Raw genomic sequence first — 13,743 nt, 5'->3', positions numbered from 1 at the left:
CCCTTTCTCCACGTGGCTCTCCAGGCCAGCCAGGCTCTCCCTGGAGTGCAGAGTTCAGCAGGCATTAAGCTGCTGCAGACACACCAGAGCCCCTCTGCTAAGGACTATTATTTCTTGAGCTGTTTGTCTTTAAAGGCAGCTTTTATCTCCCTATCACCTTTCTGCCAGAATGTTTCAGTCAGCTCTTTTAACAAATACCACCTAAGGTGCTTGCAAGCAAAAGAAAAACAGGAAAAACATTTCTCCCTGTTGCTTAGCAATCAGTGTGTGGCGAGTTCAAGCCTCCCAGGTGCTCCGTTATTGTAATTTCCATCCTTGCCTGCCTGGCTTGTCTGCAGAACAGCCAGGGAAAGGAAAACCACTGGTGGAAAAGAGGGGAAAGGTTATGGAACCACAAAAATTTGCAGGGAAAGGTGGGAATAGGTGTTGCCCCTGAAGATAAGGAAAACTCATTTCTAAATCAAGCTGTTCCTTCTCATCTGCCAGAAAAATTAAATGAAATAGTGAGATTTCATTTTATATTGAAAACACACATCCACCACCTGGGTGGATACAGAACAGAGCAAAGCTCTGGCTCTGCTCACCTTTCAAAAACACACCCAAGGGCAGGCAGTACAACTTTCCACCCACAACAAGCAGCCAGAATGACACGTTCAGCTGAATCGTGTAAAAGGAGACTCCCAGAAACGAGAGGCTCTGCAACTGATCCACGGAGAAATCCCAGTGGGCAACAGAGAAACTGCTTGGCAGAGCAGCTCTTCCTCCTGCTCAGCTCCTACCCCAGCCCAAGCCCCAGCCCTGCTCCCACCTGGTGGGCTGTGCTGCAGGGACAGGTACACACACCTCACCTGTGCCAGACACACAGATGGGGAATTTGTGCATCCCATGCTCCAGATAGGAGAGCAGCTTTATTCCAGCTTTATTCCCACTGGTTCTTCTAAGCTAGGGAAGGCCAGGAGAGGCATCACTGAGCACTGGGGCCGTGCTCTGACCCCACACTGCTCGCCCTCCCTGGGGACAGCGATGCAGGCTGGTGTCTGTGTCACCACCCCAGCACGCTCAGACTCAGCTCCCTGAACCTGAACAGCACCATCCACTGCCCTGCTGCTGGCAGGACGTGCCTGGACACACGTAGGGGAGGGAATGATGCCACAGAACTGCTGAGAAGTCCAAGAGAAAAGTGACGCCATAGCACAGGCACAGGGAAGAAGCACATTGAGTTGATACCGTGCTCAAGATTAAATTATATCCAAAGGCCAGCTTAAAAATGGAGCCAAACAGGTTACAAGGTGCTGAGTTGATCTGAAGGGATGCAGGTAGGGAGATAAAACAGATTTGCACAAAGTTATCCCAGTATAGGAATAAGGTGGAGCAGATTTAAATGCCAGATCATGGGAATAAATGAAGCAACAGCAAAGTGTTCCACACACATAATGTTAATAACATCAATAAATAACTGAGATTACTGAAAATAAGAAACACAGTTAAACAGGAACAAAGTCCCTTAAGAAGGGATGTGAAAAGGATGTTCCAACAATAGTCCTGTATCTCCTTTGACCGCACAAACGTCAGGGAAAGCATAAATCAAAACCCAGACACGCCGGGAAGCTGCAGGAAAGCTGACTTGATCTGAAGTGAGGAGTGAAACCTTGGAGCCAGGCTCCAGCAGAGTGCAGAGCTGATGTGATCGAAAGTGAGCAGCCAAGAGAGGAGCCAGAGGGCCCAGAAGAGCTGCAGGGATGAGGGAGAGGAGTGCAGGAGCAGCAGCAGGGGAGACGCTGCAGCTGCCCCAGTGCTGACACTGCACTGCCCCTGCCAAGTCATCTGGGCCAGATTCACCATGGACTGGGCAGGGACACAGTGAGGGGACATGAAAACATTCTGCTGTAACAGCCTGAGCACACACTTACTGGTGTTGGCCACGTGAGAGTCGGGAAAAGGGGCTGGCAAGAGCTGGAAAGGGAAAGTTTCACTGCCCAGCCCTGAGCTGGCTCTTGCAGAGATGAAACAAACAGTGACATGGCTGAAAAGTCAATTAGGAATTGGAAAAGTCCTTCAGTATTCCCAGGTATTGTTAGGCGCTCAGACAAAGGATGTTTAAAAAAAAAAATTATTTTCCCTTTGGTGATTAGCACTTTGAAAGGTTTCCTCTCCGCATTGTTTCAGCAGGGAAGTTATTCCAGGGCCTCTCTCCACGGCCAGCAGAGCTCTTTTTGTGGTGGGGGTTTTAGCAAGGAGGAGCAGTGCTCTCCCAAACAATACTGTATGCCAGGGGCTGAGGGCCAGGTCTGTCCCTCAGTTACAGTGGCAGAAATAACAACAAACTCATCAAGTGCCACCAAGTCACACCATGGCTGAGTCTGGCCACAGCGCTGCTGACCCTCCCAGCCTTTTACTTCCCATGATTTATGTTGTTTTTCCTTCCAGCCTTGGCTCTGGGAATCATGTTGAGTGCCGAAAGAATTTCAGGTTTTATTAAAATAAAAGGTTATCCCATGAGCACTGAAACTACTTGTGTTGCTTCCTATGGTTTTGTGTCTCGAGACTGTTTTTGGTGCCTAAAAATGTACGAACCGAGAATGAAAATGTTTTTGTGGTTAAGTGTTTGTAAGAAGCATCTCCCACGTGGATTTGCTGGTGTCTAATAATACATGAACTCATGCTACAGATGTTTTGGGGCATTTACAAGATTCTTTTCCTCCTCTCAACCCTCTCATTTCATCATCTCTACACAGATTTAATTATCTGCGAGCCCTCAGCCAGATCTGTGCGACGCAGGTCAGCGGGTTCAGAAGTCAACCAGGGAGACAGGGCACAGGCAGAGGGGCACTGTGACAGCATTAGCCTGATTTTGGTAGGAAATTAGATTTTAAGCTCTTTCTGGCTCTCCTAACTGCAGGAAAACAGTGAGGAAACACAACCTGAGCTCTTGCAGAAGGATCAGGGAGCAGACAGCGAGAGGAGCGAGCTGCTCCCTGAGGATCTCACCCCAACTTTCTGAGGAGCTTCTCCCATCATTACCTCCCGTGGCACAGAGTGCATGGCCTGATCCACCCACTCCTGAGCTGCCAGCAGGGCCACTTTTTTCCCCTCAGCAGTGAAGATTAGACCCACATCAATGGTTCATTGCCCAGTGCCACTCGTGCCACTGCTACGGAGCAGCGTCAGGGTTTCCATGACACATGGGCACGTAACACGGTGGCACAGATGGTGCCACCCAGCCAGGGCATGCACTGAGTCATCTCTGACAACAGCCAAACCCCTGGGGAGCTTCCCTTTCCCCCTCCTTGCCCCAGCCCTGGCTGAGAGTCACTTTCCACAAAGCTCCTTCCCAGGGCACAGCTGGCACTCGAGGCCCTGGGAATGGCAGCGTGCCACAGGTCTCAGATGGGCTCTGGTGCCATTCTGGGGCCTGTCAGCAGCAGCCAGCTCTTTGATTGACCCCAAAGTACCTGGGGAGGGCTGGGAAAGCAATTTTCCCCAGGGCCTGTGGGTGCAGAGGTGTAGGGAAAAGGTGGAGCTGCATCCACTCAACTTGTCTGTCTCCCGCTTTGTGCTTCCCGCATCCCTGTCCGCCAAACAGAAAGGGAAATCCGGGATTTTCAGCTGCTTTTGATTCCCTCTGGCTCTGCACACAGCAGGGTGGGGAGGGATTAGTCTCCATTTCCTGCCTCCAGACAGCTCCAGGGCTGTCCAGGCAGGACCCCCCTGGTCAGGGGCTCCCCGACCCACGACCACGACACTGCCAGACCCCACAGGGCTGGGACAGCTCCTCCATCCTGATCCCCTGCCCTCAGCTCCTCTCCCCAGAGCCCCCAGAAGTGCCTCCCAGCTGCTCTGCTCAGCCAGCCCAGGCTCTGGCACCACAAACCACATTGCCCCTCCTTCCTCGCTTGCTTGCAGTTTCTAACACACTCAGTTTCCAGCATGGGAAGGAGAAGTGCTGGGGAGGGCACTGTGATGAAAGGAAATCCCCTGACTCTCAGAGCAATGCTCACAGGAGCTTAAAGGGAGAAGGAGGAGCAGAAAGGGGTTATTAAGGGAGATTTTGGGGTGCTGCTTTCCTGGCAGGCAGGAGAGGAAGCCCCCTCGTCTTGGGTCAGCACTGCATTTCCCTGTCACCAACATCACAGCCAGACACTGCCAGGATTGTCCCACCCAAACCAGCCTTGTCCTCCCAAACAGCTCCTCAGTATCTCCAGGTGAAGGGCCTGATGCTCTGAGAGCAAGCAGCACCCAAATTACAAAGGCAGCTGTCAGCAGGTTGGGATTGGGTGTTTCCCACTCCTGGGCTGTCAAGAGGAAGGAAAAATCCAAGATCCTGCTGCCAAAAGGACAACCCTGGCACAAGCCCAGAGAAGCCAGGAGAGGAGTCAGGACAGAGTGCTGAGGAGATGCCTGCACAGAGATGACACAAGAAAATCAACAAATCAGATTTTGGATGCAAACAACCTTTGAGGTTCTTAAAGTCAGGCTTTCACCAGCATCTGCATGGAGGAGGAGCCCCAAAGCCTGAGCTCTGGACCACAGCACTGGGGTGCACCCTGTCCTGCCCTCTCCAGACACCACAAGTGATGCCATGCACATGACTCCAGGAGCTGAGAGTTAAAAATACCAAATATCACAAGTTCTGCCCCAACTGAACCACCAGCCCTGCCTGTCCCCTTACACCATTGTCATATGATGGGGCAGGCAGGAGGATCTGGGGAGAACCAGCTCCAATGGAGCCAATCCTTCCAGCAGTGTTGATACCACAGGTTCATAAAAGAGCCAACACCAAGCTGCATCTGGCTGTCCCCCTCCCTGCAGTGTTTTACCACCTCACCAGCAACTGCACTGAAACCAAAGATGCTCTTTGCATCTCAACAGCATTTAACCATCGAGCCAAATCGAGCTGGTGCAGGACAGGGCTCCTGGCAGGGTGTTTCTCAGCAGTATTTGGAGCTCCCTCGGCTGAATCCAGCTTTATCTGCATACAGCACTGTGCCTATCTGTGCTCGGCAATGCTTAACAAAATCAAGCTGCTCTCCCCTGGGCAGGGACAGCAGTGACAGCGAGGGGCAGGGGATCCTCCAGAGCCATGTGCTGGCTTTGGAGCAGAGCCAGAGCCCCGGGGCTCATCAGTGCTGCCCTGCAGCCTCTGTGTGTGACAGGAGGAGGTTTCAGCAACAGCAGGGGCCACAGGAGCACAGCTGGTGCCAGCAAGGAGCAGTGCCACCGCCTCTGTGGTGGCAGCCACATCCGAGGCCAGGCAGGGTCCAGCTCCAGGTGCCAGGGGCACTCAGCATCGCCACTCCCAGCTGTCTCAGCCCCAGGGCTGCTTGAAACACGGGGTAATTAAATAGGGTCACCTCGGATGAGTCCCTGGATGGGAAGTGCCTGGGGTTACACCCATGCCCTGCTGTTATGTCAAGGGTTGTGAATGGGGCACACTCTCCATTTCCCCTGTATCTGCAGCTGGCACACTCCAAACACAGGGCTGTAGTGATGGCAGCCTGGTCCCTGCCCCAGCATGGGGAATTCCCCCCTGGAATTTGAGGCTGTGCAGAGCAACACCCCCAACTCACCACCTCCACTTAGGGAGGGCAGCAGAGCCAGGGGCAAATAGTCCTGGTGCTCTGGCAAAGACCCAAAGCAGGCAGCAAAGAGCTGGCCTCTGACAGCCTGTGCTGTGCCAAACCAGCCAGCAAACTGGATTTGCCTTGTTTGAGCAGCTGTGGGCAGTGCTGGCAGTGCTCAGGGCACACTCCTGCAACAGCTGCACCTGCAGGCGCTGCCCTGAGCCAACACACGGTGACAGATGACAGCAAATTGCACTTTGATCGAACCAAAGTGTCAGGAGGCAGCTGCTCCTGCCCTGAGTCAGGGTGCCCAGCCCCGGCAGGGATGGAGGCAGCTCCTGCCAGCAGCACACGGGCACCAGGAGCTGGCTGTGCAGAGAAAGGCTCTGCAGATCCCACGGGATCCTCGGGATGGAAACTGAGAGCAGAGAGTGAGAGAAAGCTGAAAGTGCAGGGGAGAGATCCCATTTCACTGGAGAGGGGGAGAGTGCAAGAGGCAGAGACTGTACCTCTGGGAGAACCACATCTAAGGAGTGAAAGCTGCACGAGGAGCAAATTCTCACATTGCCCTCAAGCTTCAGACAGACAAGTTGCTGCTGAAGGATGGGGAGGAAGAATAAAGAAGCAGAGAAACACTCTAGGAGGTCACCTTCAACATCATGTTCTTAGCTAGGGACAGGTTGTAATGCCACCAAAATCAGAGGGTTGACCTTGATGTGAGGATGTAGGACAGGGTATTTTACCTTGTTTTCTCACAAGTGCAGACCCAGCCAGGCCACTTAAAAAATACACTGAAAATAGATGGACTGAACTGGAAATATTGGCTCCTTCTGCCTCACAATAGAGAGAATTAGCAAGGCTTTAATTGCACCACTAACTCCACGAGGGCAGCAGTGAGGGGTTGTCAGGCAATTCCAGCCCCTGCAGTGAGCACAGAACTGTGGCACACCTGAGGTGACCACCACTGGTGTGGCCACACATGGGTGAGGCACAGACATCTGGTAAGCACCAGGCATCCCTAAACCTGCAAACAGCATGTCCCAGAGGTGACAGAGTTCAGGCAATAATGACAAGGCCGTGGCCAGCATGAGCCCCAGGACAGGCTGTACCCCAGGGAGCTGTGTCAGATGCTGGCTGAGGCTCCAGAGGTCTGTGCTCTCATTCTGCTTCAGCAACTCTTGTCTGCATCAACACCATCCTGCTACCTGCTCATTTGTAGTAACCCTGGTATTACTGGCCTGGCACTCCCAGGGCTGTATTCACATGTTTATTCAGTGTGGGAACACACACACACAGGTGAGCACTCTGGATGTTTTAGCACCAAACAGCAGCAACTGGGGACCCTTTTCCCCATCCCATTTAAACCAGTGTGGGGATTCAGCCATCACACCAACTCTTCTCTCTCTGAAGCCTCACACAGGGCTGGAAACAGGGATTGCCACCACTCCAAAACCTCCTGGGACAGCATCAGCTGGAGGCACAAAGCAGAGTGTTCATGGCCTTGCTGTTCAGATGTGCATTTGGTGGGGTTCAGATGGCTCGTGGGGCAGTGCTGGGACAAGGCACAGATCAGCAGAGGGGCTGCAGGGACACCCCTCAGCCTTGCCAGGGCTATTCCCAGAAATCCCAAGACTTCACAGAGTGCTCCTAAATCTCTGCCCTTACAGATGAGAATTAAACCTGGGAGTCTTTTTCCATAGTTTCTCATTATCTCCAAAGAACCAAGTGGTGACTTTGCCTGAGGGAAAAGGAGAGTTTGGCCAAGAGCAGGGATGGAGGGATTTGTTGTTTTTGACTGTAACTGTGGTCAGGAAATGGTCCTAGAGCTCATTTTCAGCTCCTCCCTCTCGATAACATCTACCATATGCATGCAGTGGAAAAGAGAGACCTTTGCTACAGACACGGCAGGCTTTGATTCACCACGGGGGCATTGGCAGCTGTCACCTCACCCGGCTTCAACCCGGGATTGACACCAGCAGCAATCCCCTGCCCCCGCTTGACTCCCAGTTCAAGCCTCTCCAGCCCCGATGGGGGAAGTAACACCATTCCCACCCAGTCCTGCAAGGATTAATTGGCGATTTATGCAGCGCTCCAAGGTGATATCGGTGCTGAGGAAAGGAACAACGAAGAAGGAAATTAGCAGCTCATTACTGCTGGTTTGAAAGTTTTCTTTCTATGTGCCAGAGGACAACGTTTCAGCCAGGATGCTCGGGTTGAAGGGAGCTAAAACTCTTAAAACTCCACCGAATGAGGTCTCAAATGCGGCAGGGAATAAGCCTGTGCTACAGCAAACCTGGGAACTAATCATTCGTTCCCATCTCCAGTTCCTCTGAGCCTGGCTCTAAGGTCAAACCAAGCTTTTATCTTCTCCGGTATTTCAATATGCTAAGGAAAAAAAAAAATAATATTAGAGGAATAAATTAGCATGTGAAATGTAATTTAACTAATTAGCTCACTGGAGTGGAAAATATTTGCTAACCACTTTGAAGTCAGACCGACTGCACTTATTAGGACATCACAGAGAGAAAGGAAGAAGGCAGAGATGGGGAGAGCGCCAGGACAGGCTGTGGAGGGACAACGAGATTTTCCCCTGATTTCTCCTCACTCTGCAGGGCTCCAGCTCGGACAGCCCGATGTCACCAATTAACAGCGAGCCATAAAGCTCCATCCAGCTCCATCAATGTCAGGGAACTGCCTGAGATGCCACAAAAAGCCGTTATATCACTTGCAACAGCCTGCTCATTGATTTCCCCACCTCCCAGGCATAGGAACTGTTGCTCTTTTCCTGGCTAAGCTTTGGAAATCTCTCCCCATCACGGCAAAAGAGGCAGCCCGGGTAATTTTGCAATTGCTGTGGCTGAATTATGAAAAGAGGGATTGACAACCCCACTGAAAGTGATCAAGGGAGGCAGAAACGAGAGGCTGCTCTGCCTGATACACGGCACCACATGGAGGGTAACCTGGGGGGATGTTCCCCTGCCAGCTGGCCACCCCCAAACGAGGGCATGAACACTCCCAGTGCTCCACTGCCAGCTGGTGAAATGTCCCCCAAAGAGACCCAGTCCAGTGCTGGGCCAGAGTGGTTTCCCTGAAAAACAGGAATATAAGATGTTCACCCAACAGAGTTGCTGCCCTGGGAGAAGAGATTTGAGCCAGAGTTCATGTTTTTGTGGGGTGTCCTTAACCTGGGCTTTGCCTTGCTCCTTTTTGAAGTTAAAGCTTTGCTCCCTGAGAATCCAGCCTGGAAAAGGTCAGTTGTGTGCTCAGTGAATGCATTTGCAGCAGGAGGAATGTCCATTTTTCCAGCCACAGGGATGACGCTGATATGACGGACACTGATGGACAGGATCCTGCAGAAGAGCCCCAGGTAATGCAGCCCCTAAACGTTTCCCAACCTGCCTGTGTCATCTCCAAGAAGAAAGGAAATTAATGAGCCTGAAATAGAAATTGAAGTCCTGAAATAGAGGGGGAAATGCCAACACTGCTCCCTCCCTGCTGCCCACGCAGAGTGGGGAAGCGACGGCAGGAGATGAGCAGGGACCTGCGGGTGGGTGTGAGACTCCAAACCCTGCCTGGCTGGGGGAAGGTTTCAGCTCTCAAACAGGAGCTTCTCCATCACCCCACAGACAAAAATGCCACTCAGGATTTCCCTGCTGGCATTTCCCAGCCTGTGTTGTGCAGCAGACGGAGATTCAGCGATGGGACTCGCTGTGCCCCCGTTTTCCAGGAATGGAAATTGAGCCTCAGAGCAGGGGTACATGAGCATGGAAAGGCAGAGCAGTCCCTGATCCACCTCCTGCTCACAGGTGCTGCTGTGAACTCGCCCATAGGGGTTTCATCCCACTCTGCCCAATGCAGGAGAGGGCAGAGGGAGAAAGCACCAGTGAGCCTAGAGCTGGGAGACGTGAGTATGGCTGGGAAACGTGAAAATGGGAATGCTGGAGAGCAAGTCCCAGTGTGACCCCCTGGTAGCTCGAGTTTCCACAGGGAAGCCCTAACCTCTGCTGCCCTGCACTACTGCCCTGGCCATGACCTGAGATCTGGGGACACCCTGACGTGCCAGTTACCAGCTGAGCCTCACCGTGACACTGCCAGCACTGGCTGTCACCCAGCAGCCTCCAGGAGCCCCGCAGGAATTGTTAAAAACCCAGCCAACCAAAAAATGAAAAAGCCCCCAGTACTAACATACTGCACATCCCCCTTAAAAATGATTTATCTTTTCTGCTAAAAACCAGGAATATGATAAGCAAGCCGAGTCAAATCAGGGCATCCCCCGATGCCCAGCACAGGGAGGGAAGCAGGGAAGCCTCCACCTGTGTCGGGCAAACCCCGAGGATCCCCCTCGCTGCAACAGGGGCTGCAGGGAAGCCCAGCAGCAGACTGCACTGCTGAGCAGGAACGGAGATCACCTGCTGTAAGCCTGGAGAAATCTGCTGCTTAGGAATCGAGGCGAAGGAGAATAAAGCAGCCAGGCAGTGCTTCACCCGCTTCATCCCCCGCTCCAGCCACCTCCCTCCTTCCCAGGAATGCTGCAGGAGGCACCTGAGCCTTCCCCCGGCACACCCCGGCAGCTCCGCAGTGGCCATCACAGGTATCCTCATTACCCTAAATTAGCCTCATTAGTGCAGCCACACTGTCGATCCTGGCAAAGCCCCCCGGGGTGTTTCTAAAAATAGGAGGCTCCCTGCAAGTCCCCAGTCCCTGCAGGGACACTCAGGATGCTGGGCTGGGGCTCCTCACCCCTGCTGGAATCCGCCCTGCAGGAAAGTGCTCCCTCCTCCCGGGAATTGGGCTCGTTTTTGTGCTCTCGTTTCACCTCTTTAAACACACACATAGTGCTGAAGAGAAGGTAACAGTGATTGTGACAGAGCAGTCGGTGGCCATGGAGAAAATCCAGATTTAAGGCTCCTGCAGTGACACTACACGCCCTGAGCACATACAGCAAGAGACGGGCTTTCCCTGCTCCAAAAAATCAAAGCAAGTTTTGCCTCAAATTTTAACAGCACCTGGATCACACCCAAAAACCCTTGCACAGGTGGCTGAATTATGAAAGGGGGGGATTTTGAATGGTGGGACACTAACTGCTCACCACCCACCAACCCTAAAAAGCATTGCCCCCGATTTTGGGGTGTCCAGTAGCTTTATCCCAGGGTCCTCTATGCACAGTCAGATTCGGGGTGTGTTTCTGTGAGGGGCAGAGTTAGGGTGGCCAGAGGAGGCCTCAGCAGGAATCCCCTGACCCACATTGGGAAAGCTCTGCCTCAATGCTGCAATCCACACCAATTTTTGCATCGTGAACCAAACCCTGCAGCAGCAGCAGGGCGGGAGGGCAGCACCAAAGCCCACGGATGGTGACACCAGGCAGGGCAGCCACCAAGGTGTGTGAAGGCAGAGCTGCCTCCCAGGTTTCACACCCACCAGCCACTCCAGGGCAGCAGAGCCAGGACATGCACAGCAAACCCTCCCTTCTGCATCGAGACACAACACGGCTCTTACTCCACACAGAAAGGCTTCCCCTCCCTCCCAAACCCCTCCTTTCGTTTTGGTGCCCTGGATTTGGCAAGCGCCACAGCCTGCCTCAAGACAACAGCACTTCAGAGAGGAAACGGTCACATCTGGAGGCGGTGCCAGCTCTTGGCATCGTCAACTTTGCCAGAAGTTCACCACCCCGGATGGTGCCGGGGTGGGGTCACAGCACCTCGCTGCCCCTCACACACCCACCGTGCCCCGTCCGGCAGCTCCCTGCCCTCTACTCACATCGTCATCCTGCACGCTCAGGGGGATATCCAACATGCACATCTGCACAGGCTGCACCAGGGCCTTCTGCACGTTGAACAAAGGTTTTGCCTCCATCTTCCCGGGGATGGAGGGGCTGCTCATCCTCCTGTCTCTCCTCCGCCGCTCCTCTCCAAGGAGCAGGTCCAGCCCAGGCGGCGAACCCGACCGGAGATCTCTCTCCCCGTCCGATTCTGTCAGCGCATCTTGCCAACAGCCGCCGCTCCTGTCGCTCCTACGAGGTTTTATTTCCTCCGTCGCGAATCAAAGAGCGGCGAGGAGCTGCACCGGGCGGCTGAGCTGCGCCTGTGTGAGCAGCGCTGTGTGCGTGCGTGTGTGTGTGCAGCCGCCCGGGCTGGGCGAGCAGCCCTCGGCCAGCCTGCCCCCAGCTTCTCCTTTCTCTCGGGGTAACCTCTCACCGCCTCCGGCTGCTGCTCGGCCCCGCCGGGAGCTCCCCAGCCTCATCGATATTCGCGGCACTCGCCGAGCCCGCGCATTGTCTTGGAGACGCACAACAGGTCCTGCCTGCTGTTGGTTTGTGATTATGATCAAACCGCGTCTGCAGCACTTACAGCATTTCCCCCTGGCTGTTGTGACAGACAAACAGGCAGAGCTGGAAGGATGAGAGGGTGTGAAACAGAGGGAGCATGAATGGTCGGAGCTGGAGCCTCCCCCTTTCTTCCCATCTCTTCTCCCATCCCTGTTTTCCATTGTCAGAGGCAGTTTCAGCCTCAGAAGCTCAACGCCCTCCTGTACTCCAAGGACCACAGTGAGGCTTAAATAATTCACATCCACAGAGTGCTTGGGAACCTTATGGCACCGAGAATGCAGCATGGCACTGAGAGACCATCAGTGATGGTGATCACTTCGTTTGCAGGACAATTGTGCAAGGGAAGTTTTGCCCAGGTGAGCATTCCCAGATGAACCCCACCAGAGAACCCGTGAATCCAAACTGGAGCTTTGCTAAAGGAAGCATGGCACAAAATCGGGTGGTTTGCTATGAAAAGCACCTTCCTATAGAATTTTCACCAACAGCAGCAGTGGGGTGGGAGTCTCAACATGGAGCAACTCATGTTATCATCTGCAAACACAGATCACACAGATGTTATTGCTCTCACAAACAAGAGCAAACCTGGGGCCAAGCCCAGGAGCCATCACCTCACCCTCAACTGCTGCAGAGCCCAGGCTCAGTGACAGCTCAGTGACAGCTCAGTGACACCCAGGGTCCCTCCCCAGCAAGGGCAGCAGGAGAGAAGCAGTTTGGTGGGTTCATTGATTCACACCCAATCAGGGGAGACACTGGGACCAGCAGGGTGAAATGCCAATGAAAATCCCCACTACCCTCAAACAAACAAGACTTTATGTCCTTACAGCTGCCCTTCTGGCTGGGCCCAGCAGGAATGACACAAATAGGATGAAGAGACCCTACTCCAGGAGCAGGGATGACACAGATAGGATGACCAGACCCTACTCCAGGAGCAGGGATGGCACAAATAGCATGAAGAGACCTTACTCTTAGGAGCAGGGATGACACAGGCAGGCACTTTTAGGTGGCTTTGTGGGTCCCACTTTAAGGAGGGCAAGGGTCTGGGGCTGTGCAGCCTTTTCCCGGCTTTCCCAAGCGCAGCCGCCGCCCGGGGCCACAAAGGCGGCTCGCAGCACGCCCGGGTGTGGAGCAGAGCCGAGCAGCCCCGCTGAGCCAGGCATTCCTGCAGCCTTAGGTAAGCCGGGCTTGGCCAGCCCCGCTCAGCGCCAAGGCAGCGCCGGGCTGACTCATCCCGCAGGAGCCAGAGCCAAGAGCCGGGGTTAGAGGGGTCTCACACACAGCGACCCTCTGTGCCACTCGCAGGGCTGGGGCAGAGTGTGGGGCTGCAACCGGGGCTGGCCAATCATTGCTGGGGGAAACACAAGATGAGAAAAGCAGCCCTTACACATGAGCTAATGGGCAAGCCTGGAACAAGACCAAATAGGGATAAAACCACCATAAATTAAGTTTTAACTGGAAATTAGGCAGATTTTTCATCCGCCATATGGCTGAGATTAGCAGCAGTGAGGACTAGAAGGCAGCACTGCAGCAGCCCCAGGAATGGATTTGCAGGGGAAAAAAGAGAGGAGAGATCACAGCTGGAGCATGTGGACAAGGTAAAATTTCCAGGGTTGTGCTCCAGCTGCTGATTGACAGAATTTTGGAAACTCTTTTCACAGCAGAGAGGCAGTGCCACAGCCCTGGAGCTCCCTAGCACAGGCAGTTTGTGTCCTGCTCCTTCATGATTCCTTGGTGACTCGATGCAAAGTGCATTCCCTTGGAGGACTGTCCCACATTGCACCAGCACCAAGCCCTGCCCACAGCTCTGGTTCCAGGAAAGGTGACTCAAACCTGTGCTGCAGCCCCAGCTCAGGTTACTCA

At 53.7% G+C, this 13,743-nt stretch overlaps 1 protein-coding gene across 3 annotated transcripts in view; it reads right to left on the bottom strand.

Annotated features, from left to right (window-relative positions):
- The window catches only part of RALGDS (ral guanine nucleotide dissociation stimulator), a 55,094-nt gene that overhangs the window by 28,573 nt on the left and 12,778 nt on the right, over nucleotides 1–13,743 (bottom strand). Inside the window, exon 1 of one of the 3 annotated variants that reach the window (XM_056505493.1) lies at nucleotides 11,319–11,756. The exons of 1 other annotated variant lie outside the window; for it this stretch is intronic. In XM_056505493.1, coding sequence (XP_056361468.1) covers nucleotides 11,319–11,441 — 123 coding nt within the window. In that variant the 5' untranslated portion in view covers nucleotides 11,442–11,756. Of the gene's footprint in view, nucleotides 1–11,318; nucleotides 11,757–13,743 lie in introns of those variants that run through there. One more of the 3 variants, XM_056505490.1, reaches the window with a different exon arrangement.

This window comes from Oenanthe melanoleuca, chromosome 17 (assembly GCF_029582105.1).
Source record: "Oenanthe melanoleuca isolate GR-GAL-2019-014 chromosome 17, OMel1.0, whole genome shotgun sequence".
NCBI classification, from domain to species: domain Eukaryota; kingdom Metazoa; phylum Chordata; class Aves; order Passeriformes; family Muscicapidae; genus Oenanthe; species Oenanthe melanoleuca.
Note: the sequence above shows the minus strand (reverse complement) of the source record. Positions and strands in the feature narration are given on the sequence as shown.